Genomic DNA, 24,390 nt, shown 5'->3' on the forward strand with positions numbered 1-24,390 from the left:
GGGGTCACATCGGCAATGCTCAGGGGTTACTCCTGGCTCTGCACTCAAGAATTACTCCTGGCGGTGCTCAGGGAACCATATGGGATTCCTGGGATTGAACCTGGGTCAGACACATGCAAGGAAAACGCCCTCCCCATTGTGCTATCGCCCTGCCCCTAGGGAGATGACATTCTTTGACAGAAAAGGGGGTGACCCTTAGTTCCCGGGCAACTGCAATTCCCCCAGTCATCTGCCCGTGCCTTTCACACCCGGGGTAAATGGGTAACAAGGAAGTAGCCACTGGCCTGGAGGGGGCATACGGCCTATCTAGTGGGGGCTGGGGAGGGGGTCAGCAGGTACCGCTCCTCTCCAGCCGCTCTTTGCACCCACCTTCCACGTCACCCGTGCCCCAGCAGCAGACGCACTGCTCCAGTGTTCTCGTCTGTGATCCCTTTTGGTTCTCTCCTTTGGGGTCTCCCAAGGAAGGGGCCAAGTGGTTGTTGGGGAGGCAGAAGCCTTTCTGTGCAACCCTGACGTGTGTGTATGTGTGTCTCTGTGTATGTGTGTGTGTGTGTGTGTATCTGTGTGCTCGTGTGTTTCTGTGCATATGTGTATGTTTGTGCATGTGTACGTGTGTTTGTGTGTATTTGTTTGTGTATTTGTACATGTGTACTCAGGGGTCCAGGGCTTCTGCTTCCGGTCGCATCACCCCTCTCCACTCAACCCTTGGCTAAACACGATTTCTAGTCCCAGTGGTCAGTCCTCCTGCCCTCCCCCCAGAGGGTACACAGCAGGGCCCGAGGCTGTGGTTAGTGGGATTCTCCAGCCCCGGGAGTGTCCAGGAGAGCTGTTTTCAGTGGGCAAACGAGCTGAGCCAGAAGTCAGCGTGCAACCAGTCCAGTAAAAAACCCAGTAAAACCCAGTGAAACCCAACCAAACTCAGGCCCAGTCTCTGAAAGGAGCTTTCTATCAGCGACCCTCCCCCAGGAAGTGGGCTTCTCCTGGGTCCTGCACACTGGACAGTCCCTCCAGCCCGTGGCCCACGGACGGCAGCCAGTGTGAGCGCTGCCCCCAAGCCACCCTCAACCCCTCGAATAAACTAACAAGCCCTTCCCTAGAACCACCAGCAAGCTTCTCAGTGAGTGACACCCTTCTCTCTCTCATTAGAAGCATCCATGTCACTCCATCTTTACTCCTTCATTTCCTCAGCTCTTACCCTGATGGAACAGAAAAACAGCTCTTGAAACACCTTGCGTGGCTAGGCCAGGTGGATAAACCCAGTTTGGCTCAGCCATCGCACACACACCACAGACTGGACTTAATCAGAGGAAGATGCAGATTTTTTTTTGGGGCCACACCTGGCAGTACTCAGAGCTTACACCTGGCTCTGCGCTCAGGGATCACTCCTGGCGGGATCAGGGGAGGATATGGGGTTCCGGGGACTGAACCTGTGTGGGCCCCATGCAAGGCAAGTGCCGTACCCCCTGAACCACGGCTCCAGCCCCCCAGGAGATGGAAGAATTTGCATATGTGTCCAGATGTTCTTACTAATCCTAATGTCTTCCTAATCCTGCTCAGAATTTCCGAGAAGAAACATTTCCACCCTAGATTGAGAAGTTCCGGCTCTGTGAGATGGGAATTAGTGGTGGGAGAAGCAGGCGGCCCGGGACAGGGCTCAGGGTGCCGGGCTGGTGAGTGCAAGGCTGTGAGCCATCTCCAGGGTTGCCCGTGTGGGCTGAGTGGGGTTGGGGCGGCACTGCTGTGTGGGGGTCCCTGATGACAGCCAGGTTATGTGAGCATGCTGGTGCACACCACGGTGGTCACTGGCCAGCTCTGTCCAGCTCTGCTGGAATACCACGGGCCAGAGAAAAAGAGCAGCAGCTGGCCTGGGGCTGACCTCAGCACCCCCTAGGGTCCCCTGAGCCCCACTGGGAGTGATCCCTGATCCCTCTGAGTGCAGAGTCAGAGGCAAGTTTCCCTGAGCATCATGGAAACAAAAGCCCCGAGTGTGGGACCACCCCCTCCCCTCACCCTGAGTACTGCGGCCAAGTCAGCAACCGCAGCACGGGGCCCGAGGGAGAAAAATAAACGCAGGACAGAGAACTTGGGTTTCTGCCAAACTTGCAGTTCTTCTGTCCCCGGGTTCTTTTTAGAGGAGAAAAGGTGAAAACAGGTTTTGAGAGAGAGAGAGAGAGAGAGAGAGAGAGAGAGAGAGAGAGAGAGAGAGGAGGGAGAGGAAGACATGGTGTTCTTTTCCTATGACCCAAAAAACTCCAAACCTTGCTATTTTAAACAATGAGCCGCACAGTGTGTGAGGAACAGCTTGCACAGAGCTGAAGCCGGCATTATTTACCCAGGTTTCTTAGACTCACTCAACTTTTACTGTTTAAGCACTTTTGCAAGCAGTGAGAAGACAGAGTGTGCAAGGCCCAGCTGCGTCCGTATCAGGGAGTCGATGCCTGCCAGGCTCCTAAAGGGGGCCCCAGGTGTTTTTGTGCAGATGGGGCCGAGTGGCCCCTGGCAGCCCCTGCTCTCAGTGCCAGCCGACGTCACCAGATCCAGCTCACTTAAAGACCACCATGGGAGTGATGGCTGGAGGAATCGCTTGGGATGGTAGATGCGTGCTGAAAGTAGACTATGGACCAAGCATGATGGTCCTTACTACCTGTACTGCAAACCTAACACCCAAAAGGAGAGAGAGAGAGAAAGAGGGAATGTGCCTGCCATGAAGGCAGGGGGTGGGAAGGGGTGGGGGTGGCAGGAGGGATACTGGGAACAGTGGTGGTGGAGAATGGGCACTGGTGGAGGGACCGGTATACTCGAACACTGTTTGACTGAAACGCGATTATGAAAGTTTGTAAGTCTGTAACTGTATCTCAAGGTGATTCATTAAAATAAAATTAAAAAAATTAAAGTATATAAAAACTGCCATGGGGCCTGAGTGAGAAGACAGCAGGGAAGCCTGCCTGAAATGTGGCCGACCTGCGCTTGATCCCTGATGCCCTGACAAGGAAGAATCCCTGAGCACAGAGCCAGAAGCAACCCCTGAATTCCACCGGGCGTGACCCAAAAACTGAAAGAAAGAAAAAAAAAGGTAGGAAACAAGTGCTGTGAGCCCCCTCAGCCTGCGCGGATCCACTTACGAGTGACATTCGTCGGTGGCATTTATTCCTGATCCCCGTGGAGATTTCTCCTAATTGGCTCCAAAAAGACCATGTTTCCAGACAGGGGCAGGGTGAGGAGAGCAGCAGGCGTCAGCTCCCGCCCTGCTCAAACTGCTGCCCCCGCACCAGCTCCAGGCTGGTCCGAGGTCCCACCTCACCCACCAAGGGGCGTCTCCAAACCTCTTTCCGATGCGTTCTGCTCAGAGGAGAGGTATTTCAACTTCAGCACTGGCAAAAAATACCTTTGTCGATTGCAAAGGGGTGAACCCCCCCAAAAAGAAAGACTTGCTCAGGAGCAGAGGTGCAGGAGCCTATCCAGTGGCCTGGTGGTATTCCTGGGTTCGAGCCTCAGTCTTCTTGCCACACTGACTGTGTGACCTTGTCCCAGTGACCGGGCCTCCCTGAGGCCCTCTCACTCATCAGGTCAGTGGAATGGGTAGGCAGCAAATAACTGCCGTTTCCTCAGCGTCCCAAAATAGCTACCACCATTTATCTACTCAATTAAAAAGTCAATCATACATCTCTAAGATTTTTTTTAAAAAAGAAAAGAAATTTCACTTTTAGGCCACATCCAGCGGTGCTCAGGAACTACTCGTGGCTCTGTACTCTGAGATCACTCCTATCAGGGCCTGGGGGACTATATAGGATGCTGGGGATTGAGCCCTGGTTGGCAGCATGCCAGGCATATGCCCTCCTGGCTGTGTTATTTATTTTTCCCCTAAGGTGCCATTTGCAGTGACTGATGAAATATGCTGAGCAGAGCCCTGGCAGCTGAAGACCTCCAGAACCAGCCACAGCCATGCTTAAGACCACTCTCTATATGCTCGGACAAGCCTCACGCATGAAGGAACTGGCAGAGGAACCCAGGTGTGCGGGACCCAGGACTGAGATCTCCAAGGCTGCTTGGATAGGGAATGGGCCTCCTCCACCCAGGTCCCCCATCTTCCAGTAGCTAGACAGTTACACCCACCAACTGCCCCTGGACGCTGTGTAATCCCATCAACGGCCAAGACCCAGAGACTATAAAACCAAGCTCCGGGAAGCGCGTGGCCGCATTTGCAGCTGCACAACTTCTTACTGTCTAGTTCTCGCTCTTGGAGAACCTGGCAGGCTACTGAGAGTATCCTGCCCACACAGCAGAATCTGGCAAGCCCGCTGTGGCGTATTCAATATGCCAAAGCCCAGTCACAATGATGGGTCTCATTCCCCTGACCCTGAAAGAGCCTCCATTGTGGCACTTGCTAAAATCTCGGGCTAGGACGAATGGAGACGTTACTGGTGCCTGCTGGAGCAAATCGATGAACAACGGGATGACAGTGACAGTGACGGTGACAAAATATGTCAGTCATGATGAAACATGACCAATGAAATGATTGGTTTTTCAGTTTTTGTTTTGGGGCCACACCCAGTTGTGCTCAGGAATCCCTCCTGATGGTGTTTGGGGGGTGCTGCATGGGGTGCCAGGGATGGAGCCCAGGGTGGCCAGCTGAGCATGTGGTGGTTGAAGCCTTGTCCGGTCTACACCCCCCCGCCTGTCCCTCTCCCAAGAACTGTGCAGGGAGTGGCAGTGGTCAGAAGCATCAGGAGAAGTGCACTCACTAAGCGGAAGAGAACAAAAGGGCTGGGGGCGGGGGAGGTGCAGATGCATTCAAACTCTGGGAGGGATGGAAGTAACTTTGTTGGACCCGTGGCGGGTGGCGGGTTTCACGGCAGAAGTGAGGCGAAGCCGACGGAGAGGGCGGAACAGGACAGTGGAGGTGGTGAAGAGAGACAGAAAAGGGAAGGTGGGCAGGAGTCCTGCATCTTCCCCTCAACGTAGGAGTGAGTCCCAGGGCTCTGCTTCCTGTGGCCAAGCCCCCCTGTGCCCGAGAGGCCAGCACAGGGCCCCAAAGTGTGGCAGTGCTAGCCCACCAATGCTCAGTCTGAGATGGACCCTGGGCCCGAGGAGGGGTCGCGGCCTGGCTTGAAGGTCATGCCCGAGCTCAGCCTCTGGGAAAGGTCCAGACTCAGCTCTCTGCGGACTGCACAGGGTGGCCGCCATACACGCTGGTTCCCGTGGGAGGTCATTCTCTTATCCTTTTAGGGGTTCAAGAGGCAACCCCCCCAAAACTCGTATAGAGTATGCAGCTGGGGACAGGACATGCTGAGGCATAAGACTCTCCTTCTGTTTGTTTTTTTCTTTTTTTCTTTTTGGGTCACATCCAGCAATGCACAGGGGTTACTCCTGGATCATGTACTCAGGAGTCACTCCTGGTGGTGCTCAGGGGATCATATGGGATGCTGGGGATCAAACCCGGGTTGGCTGTGTACATGGCAAACACCCTACCCGCTGTGCTATCGCTCCAGCCCCTTGTTCTGTTTCTGGCACAAGCAAACCCCTGGCGTGCCCCCCACCCCCACCCCAGTATCCCCCCAGCACTGCAGTAGGTGGCAGGCGGCCCTGAGGGTCCTCAGCAGCACTGGGATGGAGCAGTGCTGGGAATGACCACCCAGCACCTCGGGGCGGGGGGGCAGCTACAGAAAGATCATCCCTCCACCGTGCATGCGTTGCTTCTTGTCTCTCTGGGGTCAGGGGTCCTGGACCAGCCACGAGGAGCCCCGGGTAGGTCAGCCGGAAGCTGGAGGCTGGGTCCTGGAGCTGAGTAGGGGGGGCTGGAGAGGGGCTTTCTCCCTCCCTGCCCCCCACACCAACGGATCCGGTCCTTCTGTTTACAGCTCGCCACACCACAAATCTTTATTTCCTGTCACCCACTGGCCTGAGCTGTCCCCACTCCCTGTTTCTCCCAGACAAGTTAATAAGACGGAAGGCTCCCTAGAGGCTGGGGCCGGCGAACATTATCACTTGGAAGCAAGGCAGAAATCCTGACACATCGGAAACGACTCCAAGCCTATTAATTACCCTTTCTTCTTTGGCAGATCTTTTGAAAGAAAGCTTGACAAATTGAAAGGACGGCGAGCCCTGCCTCTCCGCCCCAATTAAGCCCCACTCCCAGCCCAATAATGCCAATATGATTTCTGCTTTTTCAGAAACCCGATTCATCTGTCAGCGCTGCACCCACCTAAGAGCTGCAGGGTTGGGGGAACAAGAGGCGGGGGGTTCTGCAGACGAGGGGAGCCTTGGGCATCTAGGAGACCCAGACGGCAGGACAAAGCCGGGTGCAGCCAGGATGAAGTGGGCAGGGCCCGCCTGCACGGCCGGGCCCTGTGCAGTGATCCCACACCCCCGGCAGGCATCTGGACAATCACAGCAGGAGCAGCAGAGAGCAGCTCTGGTCCCTGTGGGAGCAGAGGCAATGAGGCTTTGATGCTTGCATACAGATTTTCCCTGAAATTCTGGATGAATCCCCCAAAGAGAAATACAGGGTGAGTTTCAACGCTAGAAAAAACGGACCTGTTGGGGCCAGAGTGATAGGACAGCTGGTAGGGTTCTTGCTTGGGGTGTGACCAACCCAAGTTCGATCTCCAGCATCCCTTATGGTCCACTGAGCCTCACCAGGATGGAGCCTGGAGCCCAGAGGCAGAGTAAACCCTGAGCACCGCTGGGTGTGGCCAAAAAAATTAATAAAACCAAATAACCAGACAAAATCCAAGAAAAATGGGCTTCAGTAGGGAACAACGAAGCCGCCTTCCGGTTTTATCATCTGACAAGTTGTCTTCCAAGTTTCAGGTAAGATACTGAAAAAGGTGGCGGGGTGGGGGGGGTTGCATTTTATCCTGTTCCCGGCATGGTCATAGTGCCCAGACAGTGCCTGGCTTATGGCCCATGCCCATCATGTACCATACAGCTGCTGGGTTAGTTCAGTGGGTCTGCCAGGGACCGTAGGGGCTGTGGGGAAACTGAGTCAGGAGCACCCGTGTGGTGCAGGACACCCTGCTCTCACACAGTACCCTCTTCAGGGCTCCCACTGCCACGGTCCCTCCCTCAGGCAGGCACATGAACTCCCCAGAGATGCTTTCCACATGGCCACTTGACATCTCCAAGAGGAACCCCACGGGGAACTTTCAAAGCGAGCCACAAATTCTCCTCTTCAAGCACATCCCTCCCACCAAAGGTGTCGTCTCTGGCTGCACAGCAGCACCGGCCCCAGGATGCAGTGAGTCCTGAGCTGTTGCCCCTCTCTGAACACCGTGCGCCTCTATCAGCCCAGCCCCTCGGTCACTCCCCAGGTCCCTCCGCCGCCCAGCCCTGGCCAGAGAACTTTGGCTCTGATGCCCTGTGGCTTCCCTGCCTCCCCCCCCCCACCCCCGAGGCCCCAGGGATCTTCCTGGAGTAGAAATCTCCCGCCTTCTGCTTTCTTGCTTTCTTTTCCACTAGGTCCTGCCCCAAATGCCACACTCAGCGCACATCCTGGCACGAGCCAGGTCCCACCACTTTCCCGCTCAGCTATGGTCCTCACCCTGTGCCCCGTCAGGGCCTTTGTGATGTCTTTTCCAACCCTCAGCACCTCCTGGTTCCCAGGCTAACTCCTTGAACAGAGCCTCAGCCACTCACCCCGCACCCCCACATTAATGTCTTCACAACATCTCTCATCACCGGGGCACTGGGCCAGGATCTGCCTCTCTGGACAGGGTGGGTACTGCTCTGCCAGGGTGAGTCCGCAGAAGCCCCACAGGAAACAGGTGACGGGACCAGTGCCAGGCAGGACCCAGCTCCACACATCGCTGAGTTAGGGGCGGGAGCGATAGGAAAGCAGGGAGGGTGTTTGCCTTGCATGCAGCCAAACCAGGTTTGATCCCATATGGTCCCTGGGCACTGCCAGGAGTAACCCCTGAGCATAGCTGGGTGTGAGCCAAAAAGCAAAACAAACAAAATGAAAAAAAAAAAGAACAACAACAACAACAAATCTTATCACTGGCTTTAAGCTGGACTCACCCGCAGCCTGTCCATCCTGGCAAGTGGGAGGGGCCTTGGGCACATTGCCAGGCAGGTGTCCCCAGCCCCTGGGGGCCTTCGGGATTGACAGCCGGGGCTGGACAGAGGCAAGGCCACCTACCAGGGCTGCGCTCTCTGGAGCATTCCCATCTTGCCTCATTTTAAACTCAAAATCTTTAAACCATTACCCGGGAAATCATCATTAAATCATTTGTTCCTTTTTATTAGTGTCGCTGTAATTAAAGAGAATCATATTTCTGAAATCTTCAGCTGCACTTATCAAAACCCACCCTCCAACCAATCAATTAGTATTACAATAACTGCGCTCCCCGGCCGCCTGCCGTTATTAGCATTTTGATTGAATGTCTGTTGAAAAGTGACTGGTAACAGAAGATTGTGTTCTGAAAGTAATGTTTCTTTATTCGTTACCACCCAACCTTGTCTGGTTGTCTCCATTCGACTCAAAAGAGACAAGACGGTTCCCCACAGCAAGTCATTTTGGTGGCGGGTTATATTCCCAGGGGTGCGTGATAAATCGGGCTGGCTCCACGCAGGGGGCCTCCCCCAGCTGTGACCCCGGCAGGTGCGCCTCGGCTGCCAGGGTCCTCCAGGGCTGAGTCCCTCCCCCAGCCCAACCCGAGGGACAACAGGCCCCACGCTTCACACATGGCATCCCATGGGGCTCCAATGCAAACAGGCCCAAACCTGCGGCACCGGGAGTGGGGGGTGTGGGTGTGTGTGTGTGGGGGGGGGCACTGACAATCCTCTGGCCCGTCAGCCCCAGGCCACGCCCCCTTCTCTGCCAGGCTCATGGGAAACTGGCTCTTCCAACATAATAAGTTCCCGGTCGTCATCATCATGATAAAAGCAGCAGTCAGTAAAAAGATGGGTTAACACGCTCCATTATGGCGAGAGAATGGCTGTCTTTCTCCACGTCACAGGAATTCAAGACAAGAGTTCATTAAATCCCCGGATTAGAATTCAAACGGCCTGCTAGTTCAGACAGCTCTATTTACTGATGCCCCCTCCTCCCCGCGCCCTAACCCACCCTACTCGCACCCCACACAGATGCCTTCTGTGGATAAGCCGAGATACAAGAAGCAGGCGAGTAAGCGGGAAGTGTCCACCCTGGGCCTGCCCTTTGACCTGTGCAAAGCAGAGGCCAGAGCCCAGTGACAAGAGAACGGACAGCTCTGAGAGTCATCAACAGGGCAGGGCGGGAGATGGGGGTGGGGGCGCCCGAAGGTCAGGCAGGAAACATGCTTCAGACAGGAACTGAGGAACGGGCAATGCCAGCCAGCTGTCATCTGCGAGCTGGTCCAGTTACCACCCACAGGAAAAGAGACGCAGCCCCACCTTCACTGTGGTGATCCCTGACCCCACAAACCAAACCTCCCGTCCGCCCCCTCTGATCCACATCCCACCCACAGTCCACTGAGCAATAAGGAGCGGCCCCGGCCAGGCTTCATCCCTGCCCATAAAATACAGAGAATACTCACGCAAAAACTAATAAAAACCAAGGCAGCCTATATGGACCCTCTGAGAATCCCTCCTTCTCCTCCCACTGCCCCCCATCCTCAACTCCTGTTTTCCCCCAGTCACCAGCCAAGATTCTATACTAGTGTCAGTAGCAATTTCATTTTTTAAATGCTCTTATCAAGGATTTAAGGAGCAAGATAAGAACAACACAGTAAATCATCCTTAGGGAGTGCCGTGTGAGGCGGAGTGTTGCACAGATCAAAACAGTTAACCAGTCGGGAAAGGCGCGGCCTTGGGAACCGAAGTAAGTTGGGAGCTTTTGTCTGCCAGAGTGGGTGGGCAGAGGCCACGTTCAATAGAAAGACCATCCCTCAGAGGTTCCCAGCTCCCTCTGGTAATGGCCTTGGCCGGTTTGCCGGGAATTGCATGAACAGTCCAATTTCCATTTTTACAACGGGATGTTTTTAGAAGGCGTATGTATTGTCAAACCATTACACACACTTAACTGCAGGCTTTCACCGAAGTCATCCGACCTGCAAGCGTGTGCTGCTAATATCACTGCTTTATTATTTATCAAGTCAATTTCTCCATGAAATGACTAATAACATTGCCAGCTGCTCGCCTCCACCTGCCCGGGGAAGTGGGACCATGTGTGGCCCTTACCCCACATGATGCCGAGAAATCCTATTTTAAAAAAAGAAAAAAAGAAAGGAGATAAAGGGAAAGAGGAAATGGACCCAGGAGCTGCCCCTTAGGAGACAAATCACTCAGCGGAAGCATCTGCAAGATCTGGGGAAAGTCAACACTGCTAATTGACAAGCCTGGGTGCAAGTCTATTTGACCAAGGAATTTTAATTAGTCTTCTAATAAAGGACCACAGACCTGAAAGTAAAATAGACACAGGGCCCACTTTGCAATTTTGATCCTTTGATTCCAGCATGGCTTTTCTGGTTTGGTTTTGTTTGGGATCATACCCGGCGGTGCTTAGAGCTTACTCCTGGCTCTCTATTCAGGGATTGCTTCTGGTGGGGATGATTTTTAAATGCTCTTATCAAGGTGCTAAGTGCTGGGGATCGAACCCAGGTCAGCCGCATGCATGGCAAGAGCCTCACCTGCTGTACTATATCTCCAGCCTCCCCCCCGCATGTTTTTTTTAAAAAAAAAAACAAAAACAAAAACAAAACATCAACCACATGCCACATGCAATTCTGATGTACCCTCCTCCCAACAGCCATGATGCAACCCCAGAAGCATCATCAGGATGCTCTTTATTCTAACTTTTTAATGTATGCTCACTACATGAAAACTCACAATAAATAAAAACATGCAATTAGATGATCTCCCATCTGCCAAGGAATGATTCAATTGTCCGTTACAAGCTAACGTTCTAAAAATACATAAAGGGAAATTATTAGGTATTGTTGACACATATTTTCTGTTGTGAAACAGGATTAGTACTATGGGCAAAATACAAAACTTCTTTTGTAAATGGGAACCATTCTTAAAAAAATAGGTAAGTCAGCATGGGGGGGGGAGCAAATTAAACCATAATTTTCAGACTGTGTTCTCTTATTGTCACTCAGAAAAATTGCCAGGTGTTTCCAGAGTAGTTTATACATAAATATACTAGCTGAATCAGGAAATCTTGCCAGGGCAAATGAATCAATTTAATTAAAAGAAAACTTAAGATGCGAAGCCTGTGCACTTGGAAGGGAGGAGATGGCGAAGGGAGTTTCCGGAGCATACATCTGCTCAGAGCCAAGTGCAGGAGGGTCTGAGGAGCACTGTCTGAGGAGCACTGTCCGCAGCCTGCCGACCTCTCTGGGATTCGAGGTGGGCGGGGCAGTAGAAGGACCGGCTTTTAAAAATCAAATCCATACTTTCCATCTCTCCCCCTCATCATCTGTCAAAGGTGGCTATGACCCCAACACCATCTCTGCTCATCACAGAAGGCCCGTGAGTCTGCCGGGTAACTGTTTCTTTGGAGCTGGAAGAACAGAAGTGTTCCTGAACCATCTCCTGCGCCCTCCTAGAGTGCTCTGCAGAGGACACCTGGTGCTGCCACGCCCCCCGCTCCAGCACTGCCTCTGCACCTCCACTCTGCTACAGGAGAGGCAGGACTGGTGGGGCGGGGTGGGACGGGGTGTGGGGGGGGAAGGGGATGCTCGGCAAAGAGGCTGAGAAGGGCGGGGTTGCAGGAGCCTCTGTTCTCCATCACAGAAGCCAGGCCTTCCTTTCCCACGCAATTCATACACCTTGGCAGGCCATGAGAGAGGTGACCTGGGGCCAGAGGGAGCAACGGGGACAGCTAGGACTCGAATAATAACAGAGCGTCCAACATGTGATGTGCTCGGAGGAAAATGACAAGGAGTTCCGGACAGACCTCGGATGGAGCTGACCTAGTCTGGGGGCGCCGGGGAAGGATTCCCTAAGGAAAGAACCAGGCAGCAGGGTCCTGAAAGGTGAGGGGGAGTGGGCCAGCAAACAGCCTGTGCGGGCTGGTGCAAGAGATTCAAGGCCACAGGGTAGCCGCAGAGAGTGGGCAAAACAGATCGGCCAACATTTGAGGCCCGTGTTCTTTGGCCCTCTTACACTTGTGGACTAGAATGCCCACTGTCCCACACAGCATGGATGCACGGCTGTGATGAGGGCTGAAGGCCCGTGGCTGGCCACCACTGTGCTAGGCCTCCTCCTTGCGGCAACTGGAAGTCAGTCAAGAACTCGGCATAACTGGCACGATGCAACAGTCGTCATTAACGCCACCTGCTCCCCGCAGGGGTCTCCCAGCCCCTAGTATGAGCCTCGACAAAGGCTCACTCTCCCGCTCCCCCCGCTGCCCAGATGCAGGTGAGGAGCAGAGGCCTGGGCGATGGTACAGGGTGGGTGGGCTTTCAAGTTGGAGGGGTGCTTCGAGACCACTGGACCCAGAGGTTCCTTCCCAGCTGTGCGTTTGCCTGGGAGGTGGGCGGCGGGAGGGGCATGTTCATTTTCTCAGTGGGGAGCTACCTGCTTTACTTTGCTCCTTGGATGTGGGGAAGTTGTCCCCCCGCATGGAAATGTCGTCCATGAGACCCCACAGGTGATAGTTACCTATACAGGGTGGGGAAACAGCGGAGGGAGCCCAGGCCCCTGATGTGACGACTCCTGCTTGTCTGAGGCTGGTCTGGGGCTGACCTGGCTCTAGCGAGGCCACAGGCTTCCGAGAGGAATTTTTAGAGGAGACCCAAGGGAAAGACGCATGCAGCCTTGGGGCCACTCCCTTCCCGGGCATCCTGGGCAGCTCAGCCACCCCAGCACTCTAGCCACTATTCACTGTCCTCTGCTAAGCAGAGTCGCCCAAGGGGGCCCCCGAGGGGAGTCGCTGGGTGGGAGGCGGGAGGGGCACCGGGGACAGGGGAGAGGCACTCGAGACGGGCGCCTGCCGCTTCCGTGTCTATTCTGGGTGCAGGATGGATGATGTCACCTCCCATGGTGGTGGAAAGCCATGCCATGAATCATCCCCGGGCCGCCTGGCCTCTGAGATCATAAATCAGATCTCGGGCACTGAATCCTTCGCCGCGGTGTGGGCTCTGCCTGGGGGGCTGGGGCGCAGACACCAGTGTGGAAACGTCCCGGGAGAAAGAGGCTCTCTCCATCACCTTCTCAGCTGGAGACAGACCCAAGCGGCTGCGCCCAGGCTGCTGGGAACCCAGGAGGGCCTGGCTGGCTCCCTCCTGGCACTGCCCACATGAGGAGCCGCCCACCCTAACCCACGGGACACCCCAAGTGCTATGCCGCCCCCCTCCCCCACTGCCCCTGACCCCACTTCCTCTGCGGCACCTGTGGCTGTGCTCACTCTGCTCCCAGTCACGCTCACTCTGCGCAGAAACATGTGAGGACGTGTGTCCCTGCCTGGAAGGATTTCTGGGGCCACCTAAGAAAGCCAGGTGTCCACTCAGCCAGCTTGAAGGCTCTGTGCTGTCTCGCTGCATCTTCCTTCTTAATGTACCCCAGGGCAGAAGTCAGGCAGGCAGGTAAGGCAGGGAGGTCTGTACTGCCACATCCAATTTACCCTCCCTCTCTCTCCCTCTCTCCTGTTCTCCTGTCTCTCTCTCTCCCTCTCCTCTCTCCTCTCTGTCTCTTTGTCTCTCTCCCTCTTCTCTTTGTCTCTCTGTCTCCGTCCTCCCTCCCTCTCCCCTCCCCCCTCTCGTCTTTGGACGACACCCAGCAGTGCTCTCAGGGCTTATCCTGACTGTGCTCAGGGATCACCCCTGGCTGTGCTCGGGGACCATATGAGGTACTGGGGATAGAAACAGGTAGGCCACGTGCAAAGTGAGTCTTAACCCTTGTACTCTTTCCGGCCCCGAGTTTCCCTCTTTCTTGCTTTGTCCTGTGCGTGCAAATGTGCACACACTCATTCTTACTTCCCAAGCGGCTGAGTTGGACAGGCCGGCTGGACACACAGTCTTAGGGAGCCAAATCCTGATCACCCCTCAGTGCACTGGCTGCTCCTCGGCTTAGGAAGAACCAGCTGAATTCTGAAGGCTCTCAAGTTGGAGGTGACCCCAGAGTCCACAGGGGGCTCCCACCAAGCTACCTTTACTAAGCCTGGGGTTGATGCCAGGGTTAGGCTTGGGCAGGTATCCAGGTGGGGACTTGGGAGCTGTGTCTCTAGTTGGCAAAAGGCCTTTGGTCTTCTTGTCCTAGGGGTATCAATGAGGAGGGGCATGGGCAGAGCGGCCATATCTACCCCTGGCCAGTAGCCCCATGGCCAGGAGGCAGGTGGGCCCGCCTAGTGCCACAAATAGGGGAACGTACACCGACAGAGCTCCCCTCTCACTGCTGGCTGGGACACGGCTCTCATGGGTTCCGGGAGAAAAATCTGGCGTCACCCTCCTCCATGCCCCCAGAGGTACCAGGGACGCTCAGCTGGCAGTGCCACCATGCCCTCCCACTGCTCCCCACATAGCCCCCATGGTCTATTCTCTCCTCTGAGTATTTCCCAAGCCGGGTGATCCTGCCCCTAGGAGCACTGGCATAATTGGGGCGGGGGTGGGGGTGTGTGTAAAAGAGGAGGGGGCGCTTTCTATGGATGCTCTCACAGGAAGGACATTTCCTGGGGTCGCTGAGGGAGTCTGCCTCTAGAAAGGGGGCGGAAGGCCAGGTCAGCCTGGGAAGCTCCAGGAGGCCACCGTCAAACGGGATTTGCCCAAGCTGGTCTGACCTCATTTGACCTAGGCCCAGCAGGACAGTAATGCTTCCTCCAAGCTCTATCCTTCATCCCGCAAACGAGGCAGGAACATTGTAACAGGTAACTGTTACAATGCTGATGAGGACGGAGGAAGCAAGACAGTCTCCTTATGGGGGTCCGATGCCTCATGAGGCTGCAGGGAAAAGGGTGCCCCTTAAGCCTCACAGGCCTGAGACCTAATGACTCAGTCCCACCTCACAGATGAGGGCACTGGGAACAGGGGGTTGGTCTGGCGGCCTCCAAAGATGGGGCGGGCGCTTGGCCCCTGCCCTGTGTCGAGAGCCCTGAGCCCTCACCCAGACGCCACCCAGATCTCAGGGAAGCTTCATCAGCCACATCTTTGTTTTGACTCTTAAGCAGTGAGCAAATGTGGCGTTCAGTGAAGGGCTCTGGAGAAGGCCTCCACGTATTTATCAGTCACAACTTGAGCTACCAAAATGGTCCTTTTCGGGGGTTTTGCTTTATTTTATTTTTTTTTTGTTTGGGGTGGACATACCCAGTGGGGCTCAAGGCTTACTCCTTTCTCTGTGCTCAGGGATCAATCCCAGTCAGATGGGGGACAGTATGGGATGGCGGGGATCGAACTTGGATCAGCTACATGCAAGGCAAGTGCCTTACCTGCTGTACTCCTGCTCTGGGCCCAACTTTTTTCAGTTAAAATGACACTGACAATTAAAATGTCATGGCCCGTCTTGCGGTTCTGACCTCTCCCCTCTCCGGACTGGGATGAACGTGAGAACAACATCAGGCTTCCTTTCAGATGGGGCCATCTCCGTTCTATTCATAGCACGTTGCCAGGGAGGAGCAGAAACTAAGAAGAACCCCCATCCATCTATCCGACTTTGTTTATGGAGAGAAAAAGACAGAGGCGACTTAAGGCAAGAGGTTCCTGGCTGCATAGACTCACATCTTGGTGTTTGGGAGAGCCCTGGTCCCCTCTTCTGGCAGGATGGGAAACTCGGACAAGGGAGGGCCCCACCTCTGCCAACCAAGTACCAAGTCCACAAGGAGAACCCATTTAGAGACATCTCTGCCAATGCCAGGCGCAGGGTAGAAGTCAAGCAACTCCTGTGCTGGGGTGAGGGTGGGCTGAATTGTCTTTTAAAAAAATCTCCTGTGAATACATCATTACATCTATAACTCAAAGTGGTTGGGATGCCTTTCAAAAACTTAAATATCTGATTGGGTAATATATACAGTATCCCCCCCCCCCAAATCTCTCTGGGGCCAGAGCAATACTATAGTAGATAGGGCATTTGCCTTGCACACAGCGGACCCGGGTTCAATCCCCTGCATCCCAAGCACCGCCAGGAGTAATTCCTGAGTGCAAAGCCAAGAGTAACCCCTGAGCATCGCTGGGTGTGACCCAAAAAGCAAATGAATAAATAAAATAAAATAAAATCTCAAAAGATGAGTGAGCCTTGCCACCTCATTCTCTTCTCCAGAAGCAAATGTCAGTGTTTTGTTTAGGCCTGTCTGCCTCTAGGAGTCTCAGCTGGCGCCACTGGGACACCCCACCTGGAGACGGGCGTGTGCATCCAGCTGCAGGGGGGCTGGGGCTGTCCCCAGCCCTGGGTCCCCGAAGGAGGCAGCCACCCCCAGGCTTCTCAGGAAAGGGGATGCTTTGTCTGAGTCTCCCTTCTCTCCAGGCCCTCACAGCAGAGATCTCAGCACGCCAGGGGAGCCAGAGCCTGGCCTCTCTCGGGGAAAGTACCAACAAAAGCCTCATTGTCCTGCGGACAAAAACCATTTCAGGGTCACGGTAGGGCGGGGTATTGTGTGTGCCCGAAGTGGCTGCCTTGGCCCACTCCCTTTCTGCTTCCACGGGCTGCAGCCAGGAGGGCAGGCAGGAAGGGCAATGAGCTCACCACACATTTCCATGCCAGCGCTTTTTATTCCGCAGGAAAGAAGCCGGAGGTGCCTATTGGAGCTGAAGAAGGCACAGAGCATCCCAGGAGCCCAACTGCCCTTGGTGTCACAGGGCCCCCTCGGCAAGCGCCAGGCCCCCCAGCTCCCAGGATCTCTACGGCTTACTCCCAGCTCACAAAGGAAAGAAAGCAGCAGGATGGGGCAGGAACCGTGCAGCCGCCGGGAGGACTCCGATCCCTAGGGACAGAGCCGGGATGGACAGGCTCTTCCAGAATTCGGTTATGGCTCGGGGGAAACGGAAAGCCCACGTCTCACTTCCCCCGTCGGAAATGAGATTAAGGGCTCGGATCGATGCTGCCGGCGCGGAGGTATCCAAGGGAATCGTCCACGGTCTCCGTGCCGTGTTTCCACACTCGCACCCCCCTTCAGCCCTGCCCTTTCCATCGGCTCTTCTTGCGAGGGCAGGTCTGTCTGCATCCATTTCTAATGGTGTTTATTTAATGAGAGAATGAGATGTGCAGACAGCCCCACAGGCTGGTCTCTGGAAGCTGCTTTAGGGAAGGGCTCCCACTGCCCGCTCCCAGGCGGCGAAGACATCCTGAGAGAAGCCCGTGGGTGGGCAGGCCTGGGGGACGAAGGGGCACGGACAACAAGCAAGGTTTGCATGACCTCCAGGCAAATCCCAGTAGTGAGAGACAGGAAGGCTTCCTTTCCCGGTGGTCCTGCCCGGGCCCTTTACATAGCCCTATTAGTTGTGGTGGCTGCAGGCACCAAACTGCGGCTTGAGTTTGGTGGCAGGAAATGGGCCAAGGAAGCGAGTCCAGCTACGGAGACACTTCCCAGAATCCCCCAGGGCCTCATGGTGTCTCATGGCCAGCCGACCTCTTCCACTTCTTTCTTCCCCTCCTGGGGTCGGGAGGTGGCCCTGGCGGGTCACCTCTCTGCCTTCTGAACTTCCTCCTCCTTAGAGGTCTGCTTCGTCACCATCTTCCTTCAAACGTGGTCCCTGATGGCCATGGTCCATTCCAGTAGGGAACTAGCGCCCATGCCCATCATGATCAGCTACTGACTGACAGGTTTAGTAATGCACCCTCACCCCCACTTGCACCCGCAGAACCCAAGACGGGGACTGCACTTTGTCGGCCACCAGTGCGGGCATTGCCGACACAGGCGTGAGGGGTGGGGAAGCTGGTCTGATGCAGGCTGGACGCTGACCAGGGCAGGCGCTCTGTCTGCAGGGCACCCGCCCTGGATCACGGGGTCACAAGTACCATGGGCGCCATCTGGGACTGCAAACCACATCCTGCTCTGCTCCAGCCAGAGAGAAGCAACCTCTGTCCAATGCACACTGTCCCTCCCACAAGCCCCATTCACGGGCAGCGAGGCACGGCCTCCCGGCTGACCCCTCCAGAACTTCAGACTCTCATTAGGGGAAAACCCACACAAGTATCGGCTTTGCCAGCCCACCCTGAGCTGGAAAGTGAGCCTTCCCATCGTTTTACTTCTTTTCTGCTTTTGTGAAACTCATTTAAAAAAAAAAAAAAACACCCGTTCCACCCCGCCCCACTTTGGGGGAACCAGGCACCAATCAGCGAATAATTACAGCGCGTGTCTCCCTCATCTGGGGCGACATGAAAGAGTCTGCCCGGGCTTCAGAGGCTGATTTCAAAAGTGAGCGTCTGGCAGGTAGTCAGGACATTAAGGGCTGCTTTTTCTCCTTAGAGAAGCATTATCTTCTATCGAGGCTTCGGCAACATCTTACTGGCACCATTTTCATAAATAAACTGATTATGTAAATTACAGAGACCTTCAACTTCAGCCAACTGCTGGGGGAGGGGATGTGCCCTGAGTCTGGGGTACAGGGGCGAGGCCAGATGCTGGGTTCAGGTCTGCTAGTTGGGAGGTGAGCCTGGAGAAAGTACCCGGAAGCAGAAGGCAGAACCCTGTGCTGAACCCTGAACACACAGGGAAAGGACACTGTGTGCATGTGTGTGTGTGTGTGTGTGTGTGTGCGTGTGTGTGTGTGTGTTTGGGTGTGTGACACTGCTGGGGATGGACCCCAGGGCACTCTCAGGGCAGGGAGAGCCCTGCAGTCTCAAATCTGTGTGCATGCCCCCTCCCCCCATCCCAGTCATTAACTTGCGTTTAATGAGAGGGTTAACAGGAGAGTTTTCGCCTGGGAGGGTCTTTATTTTCCTCTCAGTGGTTCCTGCTCCTTGGCCTTGGCCAATGTTCCGGAGCAAACAGTCCTGCTGAGTAATGGAGGCCCCAGGGAGTGGACGGCTGCCTCCTGGCCTCCAGAAACCAGCACCTCCCCAGGCCGTCCCATCAGCTTCAAAGACACCCCACTCGGCCCCCACGGGGCCCCGGCCACCCAGCTCTCCCCAGATGGCCAGCTGCAGAGGGGCCCCGCAGAGCCGGGTCATGAACCAGAGCCCTGGGTCGAGGGGAAGGACAGCAGAGGCGGCCCCAGTGTGACACACTGGGTTGGGAGGGGGAGTCCCCTCTCCCACCGGGAGGGAGTGTGAGGTGGGTCTCAGTCTGAGCTCATGTGCACATCAGGTCAGCTCCTCGCAGGGCTGTGCCGGGGAGTGAGGAGGGGAGGCTGGGGTCCCTCTACCCCTCCCTGCTTCCCACCAGCCAGAGCACGTCTACTGACTCCCTGCCCTCCCACGGGCCCCCCAACCTAGGCTCACCCCCACCCCAGGGTCAATACCTAATACTGAATTCAAGACTGTATGTCATGGGGGTGTTGCAAAGATAGGAGCAAGAGCAACTTTTCTTCCATAATTAAGCCCTTTGATGACCAGGCCATCAAATTTCTCAGACCACCCTGCACTCCCCACCACACGCAAGGTTTGGGGAGCAGTGACTGGAAGGCTGCCCGTCCCCCCCACCCCCGCCCGCCCAAAACAAGACATCCCACACAAGGCCTGGGACTGAGGTGAGAAGTGGGGCTCAGGGACAGCCAGGAGTTTCCCGAGTCCCAGTGTCCAGGACAGGAGGTGTATATGTGTGGATAAGCCTCCCTTACCCCCCCGGCCTTAAGAGTCACTGACCCTCAGGTTCAAAGCTCCAGCCTGGCTCTGGGTCAGCTGGACCAAGATGCAAGCCCTCAGCTTTCTGCAGAAAAGGCAGCTGCAGCTGGAGCCTGAAGCACTTATGGGAGGTACTTGGGGTGTTCAGAAAGCGGGGGCACTCCCTGGTGTGCTATTGACACAGTCTTGTTAGCAGGATCTGGTATGTGGCCCTGGAGGTCCCCGGGGTGGGGGTGGGGGGTCCCCAGACTCCGACCCTCTCCAGGGCTTCCTCTGGGCCAGCCTCAGGGGACTCTGTGCTCCAAGAACCAAGGTCCATGAGCCGCTCACTCTGACCAGGACAGCAAATCGGCCTCTCCCGTTCCCACTATCAAGGGCCATGTGGGTCCACCCTCATGCAGCACCCCAAGGTGCCTGCTGCCAGCGAATCACCGTCTTGAGAAGCCGCTATGGCTAACGGATGGCCGGAGAGGAGGAATGCACGTCGGATGTGCTCTCCATTGAACACCCCCAGCGCTCCTGCCAGCGTCTGTGCCTTTTGGGGACATGGGGTATCTGAGGGGTGGGGTCTGCATCTGTGTAAGTCGGGTGCTCCAGACCTGGGATCCCCCCAGAGGTGGTGGGGGAGCAGGGAGGGGCACTCCTGAGATTTTGTCTCCTGGTGCAGTGTAGGGAGGACACAGGGAACATGGGAAGAGGGGTTGCGGTCGGTGCTCCCCTGACCACCGTCCTCAAAGAACTCTGGATCTGAGGGCGGGGCAGGGTATACCCCAAGGCTCCCAGACTCGCAGCTGAAACGGTCCCAGGACGAGCCTGCTGCCCAGGTTAACCCCAGGTCTGGGTCAGAGGTGTGAGAAGTGCGTGGGGAAAGCGGGTACTGTAGGAACAAGAGGGCAGGCTGGGTCTCCCCGGGAAGGGAAGTGGAGGCAGGGCCAGTTGGAAGGAGAGGGGTCGGGTCCTTGCCTTCTGCTGCAAAAGCGCTTCCTGGGGGATAAGATCGAGGCCAGTGGGAAGCTGAGGAGGGGGCAGGAAGGCGGGGGAGATGGACACGGGGTTCTGGGTCCTGTGCTCATGCACGAACCAGAGCCGGGCTGCTCGCTCCTTCCCTGGGGTCTGTGCCGTGGCTGTGGCGGGCTCGTCTGTTTGGAAACCCTTCCCTCCCTGCCACGTTCAGAACCACTCCCGCATCACCCCCACTCTGGCACCACGCTCAAAGAGAAACGCGGGGCGGCAGTTTGGAGGGTTGGCAGCGAGTGTGAGCGCCACAGCACCCACGTACACCCAGCACCCAAGGGAACGGGCTTCTGAACCGGATTGGGATGGGGGTGGGAGGGCAGGGGCCCAGGCCTGGCTGCGGAGCTGGTCTGCGCTAGCTCCCTTGACCCCAACAGGCTGCCCCCACTGTCGGCCGCCTGGCAGGCAACCCGTGCTGAGAGCCCATGTCTGGGCTGAATGCTCTGCTGTCCCTTCCAGCCGGTCTGAGCTCTCAGAGAAGGGGCCGCAGTGCCATTGTACTCTGGCTTCAGGGATTAGGGACACAGCCTGCAGCCACCCACCCGTCGCAGGCTTGCTCGGGGCAGAAGGCATCTGGAGGAGAGAGGGGGAGAAGCTCCGTGGCGCCTCCCGGGGGCTGTACCAGGAGAGGCTCAAAGAAGAGCCCCAAAGAAGAGGCTCAAAGAAGCTCAGCAACTCTCCTGGAGTAACCCCTGACCTCCTGCGTCTGCCTCCCGTGTCCTCCCAGTGACCCGATGTCTCGTTGAGCCGGGAAAAGCTTGAGCACCGACCATAAATGAACACGAGGGCCATACCCACCCTGAAAAGATACACTCCTTCTGGTTCCAGGGCCCGGGGCCGCACATTCAGCCCCCAAAGGATGCTTCTAACGCAGCAGCACCCTGCAGAGGGTTCCAAGCCTGCAGCCCTGGGGGCAGCACTGCCTGCCTGGTTCCTGCAGTTTGGTCTTTTTGTGACATGCCCAATCCCTAGACCACCCTGCGGGAAGGTACTGGTCTCGTGCCCATCTTACAGCCAGATAAACAGAGGCTCAAAGAAGCTCAACGACTCTCCTGGGGTCACCCCTGATCTCCTGGGGCAGCTGTAAGGTGTGGCGACTCCATGCCCGGGGCGGTGGTGCTTGGGGAAGCGGTGGGTGGGTGTGGTATAGAGGGTGAGAGGGTGGATGGCCACGTCACTGTCCTCTACCACTCGGCCCAGGACACTGTGAGTAGCTCCGGCACAGAGCAGCTCGCTCCTCCTCCCTCTGCCTTTCCCTCTCAGCCCCTCACTGTCCGCTCTCCCTCTCGGCTCCCTCCCAGCCTGGACTCCTGCCACGTTTCCATGCTCCAGAAGTACAAGTGTCCGGCACACAGGTCCTGCTTCTGTTCCTCATCCTCCTCTTCCTTCTCTTCCTCCTCTTCCTCCTCCTCCTCCTCCTCCTCCTCCTCCTCCTCCCACTTCGGTGAACCACAGCTCCCTCTACAGTCCTCCCTTTCCCCAGTCAGCCGGGCTCCCCACAAAAGACAGTCAGCGCGTAACTGCTTCTAATCACAGGTGACAGCAAGAATGTAAACAACACGAGAAACATCGCAATGCAATCCCGGTGGCGAGGGAACAGGCTGCCTCCCGCTCCTTCTCTCGAAAACGCTGCTTCCTTCCTGCCACCCCCTTTCGGAAGCCCCACTCATTAGCGCCCCATGAAGAGGAACCCCAGAAGCCAGGGGCTTCCGGAAGCCAGGAGAATGGAACGCTGTCATAACCTCTGGCTGCGCCCTTTGGGGAAGATTTTCGAGATTCATCGGGCTTTCTATCTAAAGCAACAATTTCAATACATTCTTCTCTTTCTGCTCCTGGGGTCAGCGGGGAGGTGGACATCAGAGAATCTCCGAGAATCTGTTCAAAGCCAATTATTTGCTCCTGAGAAAAGGACACATACAAAACACTTTGGGTGGAGCTGGAGTGATAGCACAATGGGTGAGGCACTTGGGTCCCGGATTCAATCCCCGATACCACAGAGAATCCCCCGAGCCCTGCCAGGAGTGAACTCTGAGTGCAGAGCAGAGGAAGTCCTGAGCACCACCAGGTGTGTCCCCCACCCCCACCCAAACCCACAACACACACACACACACACACACACACACACACACACATAAAATGAAATAAGCACAAAACGTTTTGGGCTTCCTTTTGAGGGCTCATAGACCCCAGCTGACAGACACCTTCTAAACCACAGGAGGATGGGAGGTGTGTGTGTGGGGGGGAAGGGCTGTTGGAGCAATAGTACAGCAGGTAGGGCATTTGCCTTGCACGCGGCTGACCCGGGTTCAATTCCCAGCATCCCATATGGTCCTCTGAACATGTCCAGAAGTCATTCCTGAGAGCTGAGCCAGGAGTAATCCCTGTGTACCGCTGGGTGTGACGCAACAAGAAATAAAATAAAATAAAAATTAAAAAAAAATAAACCACAGAAGGAAGAAGGGCAGGTGCCCTGTGAGCCGTCCAGAGCAACTGCAGGCATTTCCAAGCCCGAGACTCTTGTACCAGCAGGATAAATCCCACCACACATGGTGGTTCCCCCGCCATCCCCACCCCTTCCCACTCTTCCTATCGACAGTCGCTGCTAAACCAGCACCCGCAAGAGAACTCGACAAAGTAACTGCGATGAATGATTTCCACTCGGATTCCCTCCATGCTGAGGGTTAGCAAGGACGGAGGGAGGCGGGATTCCCCGGGAAGGACATCTGGGTGTGGCGGCTTCATTCCACGAGAATCCCCCAGCTGAAACCCCCACTAACAGCCAGGCAGCTCGACTCCGTGTGCCTGTCACTCCACTCTCATACTGAGGGTCCTCTCTGCCCACCTGACCCTGGCATAGTCAGTCTACCTGGGGGGCGGAAGTGAAGGAGGGGAGGCCAGCATGGCCTTCACACGCGCGGCGTGAGCCTTACCTCTGTGCCTATTGGTCGTCTTGTCAAACATCAGCATTGCGTCCTCCACCTGCAAAACAGAGAGAACAGCAGCTGCTTTAGGAATCGGGACCAAACACGGGAAACAGTGTCATCATGGCTTCTATAAGTTATAGTTGCTCATTAAAAGCCCCTGGAAATTACAGACCACTGGGAAGCAAAGAAGATTTGCCTGTCTCCATCTAGTAAAACCAATTAATGTGGTGTATTTTACGGCTTGTTGTTGTTGTTTTAAAAATCCATGCTTGGGCCAGAGTGATAGTACAGCGGGTAGGGCATTTGCCTTGCAAGCAGCCAACCCAGGTTCTATCCCTGGCATCCCATATGGTCCCCCGAGCTTGACCAAGAGAAATTCCTGAGTACAGAGTCAGGAGTAAGCCCTGAGAATTGCTGGTGTGACCCCAAAAGCAATAATAATAAATTTTAAAAATTATGCCTGCTTTAATGTAATTTAAATCCCATCACACACACAAAAGCATCCCTTGTTCTTTTCTTCATGTATGTGACTTCATAATCATGCAAGCAATTGACATCATGAACGCTTTTGTTTTTTTTAACCCTACCTGCCCTCCATCCCTGTAAATATCTTGTAAAACTGAAATGCTAGGGGCCGAGCAATAGTACAGGGGACAGAGCACTTGCCTTGCACACGGTAGACTGGGGTTTGAGCCCCACCATCCATAAAGTGCTCAGAGCCCACCAGAAGTGACCCCTGAGCTCAGAGCCAGGAGTAAGCCCTGAGCAGCTGGATGTGACTCACAAACCCAACCCAACCCAAACAACCAACAACCCCAAA

General features: G+C 55.6%; 1 protein-coding gene across 5 annotated transcripts in view; it reads right to left on the reverse strand.

Annotated features, from left to right (window-relative positions):
• Window positions 1–24,390, reverse strand: part of MSI2 (musashi RNA binding protein 2) — a 347,468-nt gene that overhangs the window by 92,618 nt on the left and 230,460 nt on the right. For all 5 annotated transcript variants that reach the window (XR_008794219.1, XM_056126743.1, XM_056126745.1 and 2 more), the window contains exon 7: window positions 23,577–23,625. Coding sequence is in view for 4 of the 5 variants with exons in the window: in XM_056126743.1 (XP_055982718.1) it covers window positions 23,577–23,625 (49 nt within the window). In the remaining variant the exon portion in view is untranslated. The remainder of the gene's footprint in view (window positions 1–23,576; window positions 23,626–24,390) is intronic.

The sequence above is a fragment of the Sorex fumeus genome, unplaced genomic scaffold (genome assembly GCF_029834395.1).
Source record: "Sorex fumeus unplaced genomic scaffold, SorFum_2.1 ptg000063l, whole genome shotgun sequence".
In the NCBI taxonomy this organism is placed as follows: Eukaryota; Metazoa; Chordata; class Mammalia; order Eulipotyphla; family Soricidae; genus Sorex; species Sorex fumeus.